The sequence below is a fragment of the Aegilops tauschii genome, chromosome 7 (genome assembly GCF_002575655.3).
Source record: "Aegilops tauschii subsp. strangulata cultivar AL8/78 chromosome 7, Aet v6.0, whole genome shotgun sequence".
Taxonomy (NCBI): domain Eukaryota; kingdom Viridiplantae; phylum Streptophyta; class Magnoliopsida; order Poales; family Poaceae; genus Aegilops; species Aegilops tauschii.
Genome location: NC_053041.3, coordinates 627,849,636 through 627,867,009, shown reverse-complemented (window position 1 = coordinate 627,867,009; position 17,374 = coordinate 627,849,636). Strand labels below are relative to the sequence as shown.

Here is a 17,374-nt window from a genome sequence, read left to right as displayed (position 1 = left end):
GCTGCTCCCCTCACTCATCCTCTTCCTCTAGCCTAGTTCCACATAGTTGCCGGTCTGTTGATGCCGGCGCCGCTCCGGTGATCGTAGGGGCCCGTGCTCCTCACTCGTGTGCGACCTTCCCCTCTAGTTCGCGCACGTACGCGCACCTCCTTTGGTCCACTCCCATGAGTTGCCGCACTTCCGCCACCATGCACCCACTCCCGCTGGCGTTGAAACTTGTCGGTGGGAGATGGTTGGTTAGGGCTAATCGCCCGTTAGCCCCCCTCCTAATCAGCCACTGACCATGTGTCAATTCATTTATTTTAAGTGCAGTCAAATCTGTTTAGAAAATACTTAGACTATGACATGTGGCCCCTTCTGCTAACCAGTCAAATAATTTGACCAGTATAATGCTGACATGGCATTACCCAATCAGTAGTCAAAACCAGTCAACGCGGACAAAACCACTTGACTTGGTCAAAACCGAGATGAGGTTTGATTTTTAAACCTCATGGTTAGCTGAGGGTGCATTTTGACTGGTTCCGGAGTCGAGGGTTGTAAATTAAACCGTGTTGTTAGTTGAAGGTTAAAATGTGGACTTTTCTCTAGCATAAACGATATTAGTAATTGGGAGTAGGGCATTTTGGAGACCGAGCTCCATGGAGCCCTTTATTTTGAAAATTTTAAAATTCATAAATTTCAGTTTAGAAAAAATCTGAAAAAAATTGCACATGTATGCAAGGATGTAAAGTGTATGTGTGAAAAAAATTCAGGATGAAATACCTTAAATTGCGAGCTGCATAAAAAAACAAAATCATGGACTTTAAAGATGAACAATACATATGCTAAAAAGCCCCAGATTTGTCTTTTTTTGTAGCTCACATTTTATTGTATTTCGACCTAAAAATTTGCACACACATACATTATGTATCTAGGCATATGTGTATTTATTTTCAGAATTTTTTAAAACTGAAAAGTTTGAATTTTGAAGTTATCGAATAAAGGCCTCCATGAAGCTCCGTCTTCATTTGGCATTTTCGATCGGACAATTCCTAGTTACCCCCAACGTAAATAACAGAAAATTAAAACCCCCCCAACGTAACTAAGTTGATCTGGGCCATCCATGCCTCTTCTCCTTGTTCAATCACGGCCGTTCGTTACCTGAAGGGGGGTGTTGAACTGTCGACCGAAGAACGACAGTAGCAGCCATCCGCCCCTGCCACTATCTCCTCCCGCCGCCACGCGCCGCCGACCCCATCGCCTGCTCGTCCAGTCCCAAGGGGAGGCGCCGCTTGCCGTCGCCCAGGCCCCGGCCCCGGCGCTCCCCAGCCCCAGCAGGCCTCCGCCGCACCTCACAGACCGTCGCTGCGTCGCGGCAGCGGGCCACAGACCGTGCCGGCGGCGCCTCACATCTCCTCCTCCTCCTCCGGTGGCGCCCGTGAGGCGCGTCCACTCCCAATCCGGCGCGGACCCGACAGGCCGAGCAGGATTGATTGTCCACGGAGCTGCCCAGCGACGCCGCGCCGCACGCCTTGGTAACTCGATTTTCCCCTTCTGTTTCCATGCCTGTCTAGCTCGTGCATATCAACTCAGTGCCATGTGTTGCCGCGACTTGCTAACCAGATTAGTTTACCACGGCATCGTAAATTTGCCGCAGGCTGATGAAATTAGAAACATTGGATAGTGGGCTTTCGAATGTTAGGAAAACAAATGCGGCTTCAACTGATTGCATTATAGGTGATTTTGATTAAAGGGTAATCTGTATATTTACCGGCAGATCTGTACATTGTTTAGTATACAAGTTCTCAAATGTTCAATTTGTATCAAGTGACTGTCCAATAGTCCTTCTAATTATTTTTTGTGTGGGATTGCATGCAGAAGTAGCAGTTGTGCCAAATTCTACATTTATACATGGTATTAATAGGAGGTATTAGGGGCGGGCTGATCCTCAGGGAGAATGGAAGGCAATAACCTTTGGATGACAATCCACTCCCATGGCGGCATCATCAACCACAGCCACGGTCACACCGCTGTTAATCCACCTGCTACGTGCAGCCACCGACCACGCGTCCGTGGCCGCCACCCATGCGAAGCTGCTCAAGGTCGGCACAGCCTGCGCCATCTCTTCTTGCAACCACATCATCGCTGCTTACTGTCGATGCGGCGTCACTGCCTGCGCCCGTGACCTGTTCGATGGAATGCCTGAGCGGGACGTCATCTCCTGGACAGCCCTCATGTCTGGGTACTCTAGCTCTGGCCGACCCTGCCTGGCTGTTTCCCTCCTCCGTGACATGTCTCACAGCGGTGTGCCACCGAATGCCTTCACCTTCTCGACTGCTGCCAGCGCATGCGCACGCCTTGCTGATGTCAGACTTGGGCGGAAAGTGCATGCCCGTGCTGAGGTTGAGGGCTACGCGTCTGATGCTGTTGTTGCCACTGCACTCGTTGACATGTATGGCAAGGCCGGAGATGTGGAGGGTGCACGTGCAGTGTTTGATGGTATGGCTGCTCCGGCGAGGAATGCAGTTTCATGGGGCTCGATGCTGTCTGTATACGCGCAGAATGCGCTTGGGCGTGAAGCCATCCAACTTTTCGCTGAGTTCAGAACCAAAGGTAATTTCATGGCTCCCAACCACTTCATGCTGTCAAGCGTTGTGAATGCGTGTGCAGGCGTTGGGCGGCTTGGGGTTGGCAAGTCTGTACATGGAACAGTCCTTCGGTTTGGGCATGGATGCAATGGCGTGATTGTTGTGGCCTTGGTTGACATGTACTCCAAGTGTGGATTCTACGAGTACTCAAGAAAGGTGTTTGACAGGATTGAGCATCCATCGGTCATCTGCTATACCTCCATCATCGTGGCAGCAGCAAAGTATGGTCTTGGGAGGTGCGCACTCACTTTTTTTAGTGAGATGATCGATCGACATGTGCAACCGAACAGTGTTACACTGCTTGGCGTCATGCATGCTTGCAGCCATTCAGGTCTTGTTGACACTGGCCTCCATCTCTTCCAGTCCATGCAGAGCAAATATGGCATCCATCCATGCGCCAGCCACTACGCTTGTGCGGTTGACATGCTCGGCCGAGCAGGACGGCTCGAGGAGGCATTTGAGCTGGCCAACGAAGCGCAGGTTGAAGGCCGTGATGCCCTCATGCTGTGGAGCTCATTGCTGTCCGCTTGCCGGACACATAGGCGCTTAGATCTAGCCACCATGGCTGCCCACAGAGTGTCAGAGTTCAACCAAGATGTAGCAGGTGCACTGGTAGTGATGTCAAATGCATACACTTCAGCCGGCCAGACTGAAAATGCTGCTGCTGTATGGTCGAACATGAGGCGACGTGGCATACAGAAAGATCCTGGGTGCAGCTGGATTGAGATAAAGGACATACCCTACGTGTTCTACGCCGGATTGGTATCACCCGCCGGTGCAAGGGCAGGTGAAGTGATGATGTTGCTTGATGAGTTAGAGGGTAAGATGCGGGAGAAGGGTTACAAGGGTGGACTAGGTAGTACCAGAGTCTTTGATGCTCATGAGGAGGATGGAGAGGACGGGAAAGGCGAGATGGTTGGAGTGCACAGTGAGGTATTGGCTTTGGGGTTTGGTTTGCTGGTTATCCCCAAGGGGATGACCATCAGGGTGATGAAGAACCTGAGGATGTGCTGTGACTGTCACGACGCTTTCAAGCTCATAAGTGACATTATGGAGCGCGAGTTCGTTGTGAGGGATCTGAATAGATTCCATCACTTCAAGTTGGGGTCATGTTCTTGCAATGACTACTGGTGATTCAAGGCTGAAATCAATGTGATTGTCAAATTTATGATACAGAAGGGAAACAACATTTTTCTGAAGAGAATTTCTCAGTTTTCAAATAGATGTCAGCGGCAACATTTTTCAGAAGGAAAACAACATTTTTCCACAAGAAAGTCAAAGGGCAATGTCAAAATGTTCGAGTGCACAACAAATCTTGATATTCTTCCAAGTCTCCATAGGCATGGACTTGTCACATTTGCACAATATGAGTCTGACTTCGTCCAACAAATCATTTGAATTCTTTTTAGAAGAAATGCAACTCATCTTACAAAACCCAAAAGGCTAAAGTGGTGGACTGTAAGGAACTGGGATTGTCTCTTCCTTTTGGCACTTCATAATTCATACCCTGGTACAGTTGCCAACATGAGTATCTCATTGTTCTTTAAGAGTACTTCAGTTGAGTTACAAATCTTATGATAGGTAGGGACAATCTCTTTAAATTATTCATATTATCATGGAGGAACTTACATGCCTTTTACTAGTTCTGTTGTTTGCTATCCCTGGTGCTATGTAGCTTTTGGTCTTGCCCCGTTGAATTGTAGCTATAGCTTGATGCCTTGGTTTGATCTTTATGCCATGTAATAGTACCGAGTGGTCGCGTCGAATGCCCCGTGATTGTGCATATCTGCATTTTTTTAAGGTTTAGACTGGGGGGTGGGGGTGGGGGTGTATTTATTGTTTATTTGTGATGACGCATTGATGTTTTAAGCTTGCTTTACTGCTAAGTACGTTATGTTGATATAATCTCGAGGTGCTAAATACTCCCTCCGTTCCTAAATATAAGTCTTTTTAGAGATTCCAACAATTGACTACATAGGGAGCAAAATGAGTGAATCTACACTCTAAAATATGTCTACATACATCCGTATGTTCTAGTCCATTTGAAATGTCTAAAAAGACTTATATTTGGGAACGGAGGGAGTATATCATATATCATTTGAGCATAAAGATACATTCAGATGAGTAAGGACTAAGGAGTCTAACCCATGTGCCGTGTGAGTACACATTGTTCATCAGCGAACTCGAGGCACATAGCACCACATGCTTTATGTAGCTTGTGCTGATTGGTCCAACTAATCCTGATGTCTCATTGTGTGATTAGTTGTTATGATGGGAATATTGAATTTTGTCTTCCTTAAGCTTAATTACACAGTCGCAGATGATCTCGATCGAATATTAGTTTTGTTGTTGATCTGAAACTCTGAATGAGTGACTGCATGTGGTTTCTGGCAGGGTTAAGAAGGTGACCACCAGAATGTCTGAGAAAGTGGCAGCTGGAATACTGTTATTTTGAGTTGTGAAGAGTAATGGATATTTTACAAGCTCATCAGCTAATCAAAAGGCTGGCGAGAGGTTTCAGCCTATTACCTGGAGAGATTGTTGTTGTTTCTCTTGACAGGTTTGGTATGTGATCCCCTTTTTATGCCATACTTAAGGCCTAAACTAAAAATAGTTATTACTGTTGCTTCTCATCATAGAAGGCTGTCATGATAGTCGAGCTATCAGCTACTGCAGTCATATGCATAAACACAGACAAATTTAGATGAAACCAAGATTATTCACGTACTAGTGCTATATAAACCAATATGTTCTCTTGCAGCCTAGCCTTTCCATATTGTTTTGGTGGTGGTTCATGAAAAATGTTGGGTGCATTGCTGAAGTTCAACAACATGATTTTGTGGTATGTGGAAGCCTAACTCTGTCAGCTGACTCCTTTCTTGCATAGGTTCTTCCGTTCTTCGGCCATCACTCCATTTCATTGCGGCCTATGTTGAACACGATGTTGGTGCCACTTGTACATTGTACTATGTATGCGCCGAAGAGCTTACACTGGTGGTCACATCGAATGAATGGATGGATGCATTGCATGCAGTACTGCTAGCAATGTGCTACAACTTGTGGCGATGGAGCCAGCCACCATGTAGAAGCTTCCAAGGCAGACACGTGCCGGAATTAACAAAGGTCAACTAGCTACGATGGGTGTACACATGGGCTCCTTTTTGTGTAGTGCAACACAGAACTGCAGATAGGTCATTAGTTGCTTAACAAAGAGTTAGGTGGATCATGGATGAGGCCCTTCACGTACGGTACAGTGGTGAAGAGTCCATGCTAATGTGATCGCAGTATAGTACTACACTGCTATATGGTTATCTAACATACCAGTCGGTGCCTGCTGCTTTAACATAATGTAGTTAAATTAATTAATCTTCTCCTTTTTGTGTCCATTATGTTAGAGTTATAATATAGGTCATGTACCCCTTTGTATTTATCCCGTTGTATAAGGGGTTTCCTGCATATGTTCCACACCTGTACATGTATATGTATCGGCCTATGGCCTCACGGGAATACAAGTTGCTTATTCCTAACATGGTATTGGAGCTTTAGGTCTCTTTTTTCGCACGCGCAACTCGTGCTACGATCCAATCCCGCCGCCGCCGCGTCTTCTCTTCGCCTCGGCGCCGCTGCTGCGTCTCTCCCATCCGTCGCTCCCGCCTCTTGCGCTGCTGCGTCTCTCCCGCCGCTCCCCCCTCCCGCCAGGCGTTGCTCCCGCCTCCTGCTCCAGGTGCCAGGGCGGCTCCCGATCGGCCGCCACCAGGCTCCTCTCCTCCCGATCGACTGGGCCGTGTGGATCGCCCTCCCGCCGGGTGGATCGCCAGGCTCCTCTCCTCCTGATCGGCTGGGCTGCTGTCCCTCTCCTTCCGATCGTCCCCTGCTGCCGTCTGAGGTCTGCTGCGCCGGATCCCGCTCCCAGCCACCGTCCTCGTCCGGCTTCTGCTAATTTCGGATCTTTGCAAATAAAAATGTCTGCTGCATCAGGCTATGTTGCTGTCCCTCGCTGTCCAGTGATCTTCGATGGTACCAACTACACCGAGTTCGCTGGCTTCATGCGCATTCACATGCGTGGCATTCGTCTCTGGGGTGTTCTTTCTGGCGAGGTCTGCTGTCCGCCACGTCCGGTCCCTTCGGTGGCCCCTACTCCGCCGACTCCACTGGTTCTTCCTACGGACGCTACTCAGGCCGCCAAGGATGCGGCTAAGCTTGCTGATGAGACTGCTGATCGTGCTTATGATGAGAGGGTTTTGGCTTATGAGGAGGCTCTTCAGACGTATCATGGTGCTTTGTCTGTTTACACCCAGTGGCTTGATGATGATGCTCGTGCTGCAGCTGTTCTCACTGCTAGTGTTCTGCCTCAGTTTGCTTCTGAGTTTCTGGGTCTTCCTACTGTCTTTCAGATGTGGACCTGTCTTCGTCAGCGCTATGAGCCCTCTGGTGATGCCTTATACCTTTCTGTGGTTCGTCAGGAGCATGCTCTTCAGTAGGGTGACTCTACTGTTGATGACTTTTATGCACAGAGTTCTGCTATCTGGCGCCAGCTTGATTCTCTCCGCAGTGCTGGTTGTCGTACTTGCCCCTGCTGCCAGGCTGTCCAGGCCAACTTGGAGTTTCATCGCGTCTACGAGTTCCTGTCTCGGCTCCGTAAGGAGTTTGAGCCCCGGCGTGCTTAGTTGTTTGCTCGTGGCCGTATTTCTCTCATGGAGGCGCTTTCAGAGATTCGTGATGAGGAGACTCGCTTACGTGGTGCTGGTTTGCTGGAGGTTCCTTCCGCGCTCGCTACTCGGGCTTCTTCCACTCCACCTGCTGCACCGCCCCATTCTCGCTCGAGTGCTCCGCCGCTCTTGCCCACTCCTTCTGGAGGCTCCGGTCGCCCCCGTCCACATTGTGACTACTGCAACAATGATGGTCATATTGAGTCCCAGTGCTACACAAAGCGGAAACACCTGCGCAAGGCGCGATCATCCTCCTCGGGGACTTCGTCATCTCCCTCGACAGCTTCAGCCATTGCTTTGTCTGAGCAGGATATTCTGAGACTTAAGCGTCTGCTCGCGGCTTCAGGTTCTTCCTCGACGGGTACTGCTGGTTCTGTGACTGATGCTTCCCGCACTGAGCACCCGCCCTCTACACAGTCAGGTACATCCCCATGGGTTCTGGACTCTGGAGCTTCTTTTCATATGTCTTCTCATTCTTCCGCTTTGTCCTCTCTTCGATCGCTGGATTCTCCTGTTCATGTCTTCACTGCTGATGGTACTCCACTTTCTGTTGCTAGTAGAGGCCATCTTTTCACTCCTTCTTATTCTGTTCCTGATGTTGCTCATGTTCCTCGCCTTACCATGAATCTGTTTTCTGCCGGTCAACTTACTGATTCTGGTTGTCATGTCATCCTTGATGTTGACTCTTGTTCTGTCCAGGATCGTCGCACGCACACTCTGGTTGGGGCTGGCCCTCGCCGCCGTGATTCTCAGGGTCTTTGGGAGTTGGACTGGCTTCATGTTCCTTCTGCTGCCACCACCATCGCCAGTCCCTCCGCTACTGTCGCCTCTGTTACTGGTTCCTTCAAGCAGTGGCATCATCGACTTGGTCATCTGTGTGGTTCTCGGTTGTCGTCTTTAGTTCGTCGCGGTCTTCTGGGGTCTGTCTCAGGAGATGTCTCTTTAGAGTGTCAGGGTTGTCGTCTTGGCAAGCAGATTCAGTTACCATATTCACATAGTGAGTCAGTGTCTACGCATCCTTTTGATTTAGTCCATTCTGATGTATGGGGTCCGGCTCCTTTCGCTTCGAAAGGTGGTCATAAATACTATATTATTTTCATCGATGATTTTTCTCGTTACACATGGCTTTATTTCATGACTTCTCGTAGTGAGGTGTTGTCTATTTATAAGCGTTTTGCTGCCATGGTTCATACTCAGTTCTCTTCACCCATTCGTGTTTTTCGTGCTGACTCCGCTGGCGAGTATATCTCTAAGATGTTGCGTGGTGTCCTTGCTGAGCAGGGTACTCTTGCCCAGTTCTCTTGTCCTGGTGCTCATGCTCAGAATGGCGTGTCTGAGCGCAAGCATCGTCACCTTCTTGAGACGGCTCGTGCTATGATGATCGCCGCCTCTCTTCCGCCTCATTTTTGGGCCGAGGCTATCTCCACTTCCGCTTATCTCATCAACCTTCAGCCGTCCGCTGCTTTGCAGGGTGGTGTTCCTTTTGAGCGTCTTTTTGATCGTTCTCCCGATTATTCGATGCTTCGCTTGTTTGGTTGTGTTTGCTATGTTCGTCTTGCCCCTCGTGAACGCACCAAACTGACCGCTCAGTCTGTTGAGTGTGTCTTCTTAGGCTACAATGATGAGCATAAGGGCTATCGTTGTTGGGATCCTATCGATCGTCGGATGCGTATATCTCGAGACGTGACTTTTGATGAGTCTCGTCCTTTCTACCCACGCCCATCTTCCTCTTTTTTTCAGTGGAGGATATCTCTTTCCTCACTTTTCCTGACTCACCTATCACCCCCGGCGCGCCTGTGCCTATTCGTTCTACTCCCTCTGCTTCTCCACACCTCGTCGATTCGCCGCCACCATCTTCCCCGGTCTCCTCACCTAGCATGTCACCGGATTCTACACCTTCCTCTCCTGTGCCTTCTTCGTCGCCACCCCCCGACTCTACCTTGGCGATTCCTCCTTCTCTTGTTCCATCTTTTCCTCAGCATTACACTCGTCGTTCACGACCTGTGGATGCTTCCTTGGATGAGTCGTCCTCTTCCTCTCAGCCTACTTATGGCTTGCGTTCTCGTCCTCGTCCGCCTATTGATCGCTTTGGATTTCCCACCGCTGGTGCTGCTGTTCTTGAGCCGACTTCTTACTGTCAGGCTGTTGTTCATCCTGAATGGCAGTTTGCGATGGCAGAGGAGATTGCTGCTCTTGAACGCACTGGTACCTGGGATCTTGTTTCTCTTCCTCCCGGAGTCCGTCCCATCACTTGTAAGTGGGTCTACAAGGTTATTACTTGCTCCGATGGTTCTCTTGAGCGTCACAAAGCTCGTCTCGTGGCTCGTGGTTTTCAGCAGGAGCATGGTCGTGATTACGACGAGACTTTTGCTCCTGTGGCCCATATGACCACTATTCATACACTTCTTGCCGTTGCCTCTGCACGCCACTGGTCTATATCTCAGCTTGATGTTAAGAATGCCTTTCTTAATGGTGAGCTGCGTGAGGAGGTGTACATGCAGCCACCACCTGGGTATTCTGTTCCTGATGGCATGGTGTGTCGTCTTCGTCGCTCTCTCTATGGCCTTAAGCAAGCCCCTCGCGCCTGGTTTGAGCGTTTTGCCTCTGTGGTCACTACTGCTGGTTTTTCAGCAAGTGCTCATGATCCAGCATTGTTTATTCACCTTTCTCCTCGTGGCCGGACTCTTCTTCTTCTCTATGTTGATGATATGGTCATCACTGGGGATGACCCCGAGTATATTGCCTTTGTAAAGGCCCGTCTTAGTGAGCAGTTTCTTATATCTGATCTTGGACCTCTTCGCTACTTTCTTGGGATTGAAGTCTCTTCTACCTCTGATGGCTTTTTTATATCCCAGGAAAAGTATATCCAGGATCTTCTTGCTCGTGCTGCTCTTACTGACGAGCGCATTGTTGAGACTCCTATGGAGCTCAATGTTCACCTCCGTGCTACTGATGGTGATCCTCTCCCTGACCCGACGCGTTATCGTCATCTCGTTGGCAGTCTTGTCTATCTAGCTATCACTCATCCGGACATCTCTTATCCGGTTCATATTCTGAGTCAGTTTGTCTCTGCTCCCACATCGGTTCACTATAGTCATCTCCTTCGTGTTCTCCGATATCTTCGGGGCACGATCTCTCACCGTCTATTCTTTCCTAGCTCCAGTTCTTTACAGCTTCAGGCCTATGCGGATGCTACGTGGGCTAGTGATCCTTCTGATCGCCGTTCACTTTCTGCTTACTGTGTTTTTCTTGGCGGTTCTCTCATTACCTGGAAGACGAAGAAACAGATTGCAGTTTCCCGTTCGAGTGCTGAGGCTGAGTTGCGAGCCATGGCTCTTTTGACGGCAGAGGTGACTTGGTTACGGTGGTTACTTCAGGATTTTGGTGTTTCTGTCACTACACCGACTCTGCTCTTATCTGACAGTACATGTGTTATTAGCATTGCGCGCGATCCTGTGAAGCATGAGCTCACCAAGCATACTGGTGTTGATGCTTTCTATGTGCGCGCTGCTGTGCAGGATCAGGTTATTGCTCTTCAGTATGTGCCTTCCGAGTTACAATTGGCGGATTTCCCGACGAAGGCCCAGACTAGAGCACAACATGGCTTTTATCTCTCCAAACTCAGTGTTGTTCCTCCACCATGAGTTTGAGGGGGGGTGTTAGAGTTATAATATAGGTCATGTACCCCTTTGTATTTATCCCGTTGTATAAGGGGTTTCCTGCATATGTTCCACACCTGTACATGTATATATATCGGTCTATGGCCTCATGGGAATACAAGTTGCTTATTCCTAACACATTAATTCTTGAATATAAGATTAGTGGTGGCAGTTGTTGGCTTGTTGTAGTAGTTGAGGAGTTAATAATTAAGCTCAGCTGGGCACCTCTTTGTGCATGTTTAGTCAGTACTCAGTAGTCAACCATCAGTCTTACGCGTTCAGATGGCTATAATAAATCCATCCGCCATCAGAGGCGAAAGGTCTCAACTTCTAATTTCTCCCCTGCTTCAGTTTGGGGGTCGATCCATCTGCTGCTTCGTGGAGTTTGGTTGATCTGATATATCGCTGGCCATGAGTAACTGCTTTGTGAAGCCGACCTCTCGGAGCGAGGGCGAGATCCTCCAGTCGGCCAACCTCGCCTACAGGGAGCTCAGGGCGGCCACTAGGAACTTCCGTCCGGACAGTGTGCTCGGTGAAGGTGGCTTCGGGGTGGTATTCAAGGGGTGGGTCGACGAGACCACCTTTGCCCCGCCCAGCGGCGACAAGACTGGCATGCCAATTGCTGTTAAGAAGCTCAACCAGGAAGGCATCCAGGGCCACAGGGAATGGCTGGTCAGTGCTCACTACCAATCAATACCAATTCATTCATCTCTTCAGTTCTCCAAATTTCCGAATACATTATTATCGAATAATATGTTCTTAGTTTCTGAATCTTATGTGCAGGCTGAAGTGAATTACCTTGGACAATTGTCGCACCCCAATCTGGTGAAGCTCCTAGGGTACTGTCTCGAAGACGTGCAGCACCTACTCGTCTATGAGTTCATGCCACGCGGAAGCTTAGAGAACCATATGTTCAGGAGTAATTACTAACTAGCCTTATTCTAGCGTTCCATTGATCAGCTAACACCTCCCAAATTAGTTACTACCGAGGATGAAAGATTAGTTAGTGGGATATAATAACAAGTTTGGTTGAATTATGATGTAGGGGGCTCACATTTCAAGCCACTGTCATGGAATCTGAGGATGAATGTTGCTCTTGGGGCAGCCAAGGGGCTCGCATTCCTACATAGCGACAAGGCCAATGTCATCTACCGTGATTTCAAGATGGGAAATGTTCTTCTTGACTCGGTATGTTTCTGTTCTTTCCTTCTAATTTGATGAATGAACAATTTGTTCAGTACCTTATTAATGCTAACTGTGTTGACTGACTGATTTCAGAACTACAACGCAAAGCTGTCTGATTTTGGGTTGGCGAGGGATGGGCGAGCTGATGATAAGAGTCATGTCTCTACAAGGGTCATGGGCACATATGGATATGCAGCCCCTGAATACCTTGATACAGGTAAAATATTTAAATTAAAGTAAATTAAATGAACACAGAGCTTAATTTGTCTTCGAAGCCATGATCAGATGTAGCATGCTTGGTATCGCTGAAACGGTTTTATTTTCTTCTGTTAAAGCTTTGAGCATGATAGTTTGCTTGTCAGGGTTGAATGATGGTGATGTTGTTAAGCAGTAGGTATGGTATATGAACCACTATGAGACAAAAACACTATTAAAATTCTTGAGTTGGTGCTGAGGACGCCATATACTCATATTAGTTAGGTGCAGCACAACTTTTTGAAAAAAATTATGGCTTCAGACCTGACTGGGCCCCTTCACCACATGCGCTAAACGTTTTGATTAATTAAGTATCACAACCATCTACATAGGTATATGCACTTTAATTTAAGGGAGTAGCAGGTGATTGATCCATAATGGAGTCCATGTACTTTGTACCAACAGGTCAATGGCGGCCATTACTTGTTCTTTTAGTTGATGAGCTGTATAGTGTAATACCCATATAATCCTGCTAATGCATACACTAATCCATGTTGGGTCAATCCAAGGTGGTTCGTTGTCTTCTCCTCTGCAACATCTGACTACGAACAAGGAAAAAAATGATCTTGATGTCTATCGAAACTGAACCCTTGGTGGAGTATCTAGTTGGACTGCTTATCTGCTAGTCCTTTCTGAACCTTTGGTTTAACAGGGCATCTGACGACAAAGTGCGACGTGTACAGCTTCGGCGTTGTGCTGCTGGAGATGTTGTCCGGCCGGCGCGCCCTGGACAAGAACCGGCCAGCCGGCGAGCACAAGCTGGTGGAGTGGGCATCGCCGTACCTGACAAGCAAGCGCCGCATCTCTCAAATCCTGGACGCGCGGCTGGGCGGGCAGTACCCCCTTGGCAGCGCGCAGAAGGCTGCTGCGCTGGCGCTCAAGTGCATCTCTGTCGACCCGAAAGCCCGGCCAAGCATGGAGCAGGTGGTGGCGGTGCTGGAGCAGCTCCAGGACGACAAGGAGACCGTGGTGACTGGTGGAGGCGCCTGCGGCTTCTTCAGGATGTGTGGCGGTGGCAGGCAGCAGCAGCAGCAGCAGACGTAGCCCGGCGCTGCACCGATGAGCACTGATGAAGGGTTCATTGTAATGAGAGATGATTTATTAGTCCTTGCATTTGCAAAGTCAGGACTTCCATTATTTTTTGCTTGTTTAGGCAGGATGATGAGTTGATGACTGGTGGAGTTTTGGTTTCCCGTTAGAATTGAGCTGAAAAATAGCTTGCAAAACTGTTTTATTTCCATGGATGGATTGATCAATGATGCATGGTAATCAGATCTGATGTTAATAGTTATCAGTTATGAACTGAACTGTACTACTATATTTCTAACTGTTTGGTTATCTTGTACAAGTTTCCTCCCAGAAATGCTGAAATTCTACCACCTAGAAACATTTCTCTCATAAGAATTTCACCGTTTCCAAATTGGTTATTTATAGCCCACAAGAAAGTCAAAAGGATAATATTGGAGTTGCATAACAAATCTTAACATATTTCAGAAGTAAGTCAGAAGCAAGATTTTGTTGACCATAGAGATGGACGTTCACATTTGCACACTATGGGTCTGACTCTGACTTAGTCCAACAATCATTTGAATTCTTTTAGAAGTTACTCAACTCATCTTAAAAAAAGGTTAAAGTGGTGGAGTTTAAGGAACTGGGACTGTCTATGGCTTTTGGAACTTCATAATTCATAGTTAGATTAGTATCTCATTACTGTTTAAGGAGTGAAGTGCATTTGTTGGTCCCTAAACTATTTCATGAGTGTCATGTAGGTTTTCAAACTATGAAAATCGGCATCTAGGTCCTCGAAGTGCAGTAAGTGTGTTATTTGGGTCCAAAATCTGTCCAACCCTGCCTGACCGGCCAGCTGTTGCTGTTGACCCGTGGCACGTCGGATAGGGGCCCACAAGGTAATGGCCGATGACGGAAATATGCAAATAAATTCAAATAAATTCCAAGGAACACATTTTCAAAATTCTAGTGCGTGACTTTAAATGTTCATTAGTTTGTGGTTCGCGAACACATTTTCAAAATTCTCGTTCGTGAACTTTTTTTCACTATTTGCGAACAGTTTTTGAAACCTTGATCATTTAGATTAACGGAAATTTTGTAAATTCACAAACATATTATCAAATTAACGAACATTTTTAACTCAGAACGTTTTTGTAAACCCGTGAACATTTTTAAATTCATAAAATTTTTAAAATCACTATTGAGAAAAAAATAATGAACATTTATGAAATTTTGTGCAAAGTTTTTTTCCAGTTCGTCATTCGTGAACATTTTTTACATATTCGCGAACATCTTTTGTAGTTCATGAACATATTTTGAAATTTATCATTCGCGAACAATATGGGTGGTTTGCAAACATATTTTCTTTTCTTTTAAAATTTATGGTTCGCAAACATTCTTTTAAAATCGTGAATATTTTTCCAAATTCATTGTTTGCGAACTTATTTCAAATTCACCGTTTGCGAATATTTTTAAAATTGGCGAATTTTTTTCCATGTTCGCAAACAATATTTGTGGTTGCACAACATATTTTCAAATTTATTGTTCGTGAATAGTTTTTTTTAAGTTGCGAACATATATTTCATATTCGTGAACTTTTTTGTTATTCGTGAACATATTTTCAAATTTATTGTTCATGAACATATTTTCTTTTCTAATAAAATTTATCGTTCACAAACATTTTCTTAAGGTCGCGAATTTTTTTCCAAATTCATTGTTCACATTTTTTCAAATTCATCGATCGCAAACATTTTATAAAGTCTCGAACATTTTTCCATATTCAAACATTTTTATAAACTAATGAAAATTTTATTAAAGTCATGAACATTTTCCATATTCACGAACATTTTTTGAAACTATGAATTTGAATTTATTCGCATATTCCCGTCAACGGCCGTTACATTGTGGGCCCCCCTTCTAACATGCCACGGGTCAACGGCGCCAGCCGGCCGGCCAGGTGGGGTCAGGCAGATTTTGGGCCTGAATGGCACACTTACTGCACTTCGAGAACCTGGATGCCGATTTTCATAGTTTGAGGACCTACATTGACAACCCTGAAATAGTTTAGGGACCTACAATGCATTTCACTCTTGTTTAAGGGTATTTCAGACTTTTAGTTGAGTCAGAAAATCTTATGATCGGTAGGGGCAATCTCTTTAAATCGTTCCTGTAATCATGATGGCACTTACATGCGTTTTACCAGTTCTATTGTTTGCCATCCCTGGTGCTATGTGACTTGTGTTCTTGCTCTATTGAATCGCAGCTATGGCTTGTTGCCTTGGTTCGACCCTTATGTCATATAGGTAGAATCCCAAGCATTAGTATCAAAATGGCCCGTTATTGTGGATATTTGCATTTTGACTGGATTTTCACTGTGGAATGTATATATTTGTAACGACGAATTTGTTTTTTAAGCCTGTTTTACTGCTAAGTACATTATGTTGATATAGTCGCGAGCTGCTATATAGTATATCATATATCATTTGAGCATAAAGATGCATGTGAATGAACATGGAGTCTAAACAGTGTGCCTTGCAGGTACTGTCGTACTGTTCATCAACGGTCTCCAAGTACCTAGCACCACATGTTTTATGCAGTTTGTGCTTATTGGTCCAACAAATTCCGATGTCTCATTTTTTGAGTTGTTGTCTTGATGAGAATATTGAATTTTGTTTTCCATGAGCTTATTTACACAATTTTTATGTACATAATCTTGATCATAATATTAGTTTTGTTGTTGCTGGCAGGCTTAAAACCGTGTACTTTTATTTGGACTTGTGAAGAGTGTGGTGACTATTTACAAGCTCAACAGCTAACTCAAAAGGCTGGCGAGAGGTTTCCAGCTCATTGCCTGAAGAGATTGTTCTTGCTTCTTTTGATGGATTTGGTACGTGGTCCCCTTTTTATGTCATACTTGAGGTCTACACTAAAAATAATAGTTACTGCTGCTTCTCCTCATATAAGGTAGTCATGTCAGTCCAACTATCAACTACTGCAGTCATATGCTGATATCTGATATGCATAATGAACTTGCAGCTATCGCAGTTTGTACTCCCTTCATTTTTATATACAAGGCCACAAACTCAAATTACAGGTACCAAGGTAAAATTTAATGCATAATTGACAAGCCAACTTTTCTTTTCGTTTATCGGGATCATTAATACGCAACATGCATGCAAGGAAACGGAATGGAGGAAGTACCTAGTGTCATTATGACTACATGCATGCAAGTATTAAACAAGTTGCTTGTACAAGGAAATAGTATCATTAATTCTTTCCTCGATTACTGTTGGTGGCCTTATATTGATATAAAACGTATATTCCATAGTGGCCTTGTATAAGTAAATGGAGGGAGTATATAGTACAGGCGGCCGATGGGCGCTCGCCACCATGTGATGCCATCAAGCTCCGAAGAGTGAAAATGGTTATTGTTTACTTGGCATGCTGGTTGACCCTACCTCAATATGGCAGACTCAACCAAAATACGTTGTCCTGGGAGCACATTGTGTTATGCACTTGCTGTTGTTGTCAAATAGTCTCATACCAAATAATGCATCTCATGATCTGCTCTGCTGTGTCTCGCCGTCAGGTGTGTCCTCTATGTGCCTGAACACCATTCTTTAACCCTGTAACAGGGGAACTACTTACTTTGTTGGGGTATTCGATTTTAAATCATCCCGCTTGTGTATCTTGTACTGGATTCAACAAGCACGATACACTTGCGACGCTATGGAATTGCAGGGAACGAGGAGGATGCATTGCTCGCCAGGTTCCTCACCATCAAGGCCGCCGCGGCTGACCTCCGAGCGAAGCGTAAGAGTCTGAAGTTAGCCCCAGTTGACGCGCTCCAGCTATGTGTGCTAGAAACCAAGAGCAGCTTGCCACCATGATGATTTCCTTGTACCGATGTGTTTCCAAGTGGAATCTTGTT

At 46.2% G+C, this 17,374-nt stretch overlaps 2 protein-coding genes across 8 annotated transcripts; both read left to right on the top strand.

The window, feature by feature from the left end:
• Window positions 1-1,174: 1,174 nt before the first annotated feature.
• LOC141027895 (receptor-like cytoplasmic kinase 176) lies at window positions 1,175-17,333 on the top strand. 2 transcript variants are annotated; one of them, XM_073505498.1, is made up of 15 exons: window positions 1,175-1,514; window positions 1,858-4,137; window positions 5,022-5,192; window positions 5,515-6,012; window positions 11,135-11,667; window positions 11,779-11,914; window positions 12,041-12,183; window positions 12,274-12,397; window positions 13,088-13,439; window positions 14,205-14,247; window positions 15,707-15,746; window positions 16,191-16,330; window positions 16,480-16,545; window positions 16,915-17,032; window positions 17,185-17,333. In XM_073505498.1, the coding sequence occupies exons 5-15, from the start codon at window positions 11,407-11,409 to the stop codon at window positions 17,331-17,333; spliced, it is 1,572 nt and encodes a 523-aa protein (XP_073361599.1). In that variant the 5' UTR covers window positions 1,175-1,514; window positions 1,858-4,137; window positions 5,022-5,192; window positions 5,515-6,012; window positions 11,135-11,406. The 2 variants fall into 2 exon arrangements, with proteins under 2 accessions (XP_073361599.1, XP_073361600.1); XM_073505499.1 differs by lacking the exons at window positions 14,205-14,247; window positions 15,707-15,746; window positions 16,191-16,330; ... (1 more) ...; window positions 16,915-17,032; window positions 17,185-17,333 and having other exon boundaries at window positions 1,184-1,514; window positions 1,858-4,208; window positions 13,088-13,704.
• Window positions 1,974-6,154, top strand: LOC141027894 (pentatricopeptide repeat-containing protein At4g15720). Of its 6 annotated transcripts, none has more exons than XM_073505497.1 (3): window positions 1,974-4,137; window positions 5,022-5,187; window positions 5,515-6,154. In XM_073505497.1, exon 1 carries the CDS (start codon window positions 1,974-1,976, stop codon window positions 3,759-3,761), a length of 1,788 nt encoding a protein of 595 aa, XP_073361598.1. In that variant the 3' UTR covers window positions 3,762-4,137; window positions 5,022-5,187; window positions 5,515-6,154. The 6 variants fall into 6 exon arrangements, with proteins under 6 accessions (XP_073361598.1, XP_073361593.1, XP_073361597.1 ...); XM_073505492.1 differs by having other exon boundaries at window positions 5,022-5,192; XM_073505496.1 differs by having other exon boundaries at window positions 1,974-4,208.
• Window positions 17,334-17,374: the final 41 nt, after the last annotated feature.

Bases quoted from the DNA above. Each gene is read 5' to 3' on its own strand.
- LOC141027894 (XM_073505497.1), top strand. From the start codon at position 1,974: ATGGCGGCATCATCAACCACAGCCACGGTCACACCGCTGTTAATCCAC.
- LOC141027895 (XM_073505498.1), top strand. From the start codon at position 11,407: ATGAGTAACTGCTTTGTGAAGCCGACCTCTCGGAGCGAGGGCGAGATC. The intron at 15,747-16,190 runs GTAGAATCCCAA...TGTTGCTGGCAG, and splicing joins TCGACCCTTATGTCATATAG to GCTTAAAACCGTGTACTTTT. The intron at 16,546-16,914 runs GTAAAATTTAAT...TCAATATGGCAG, and splicing joins CTCAAATTACAGGTACCAAG to ACTCAACCAAAATACGTTGT.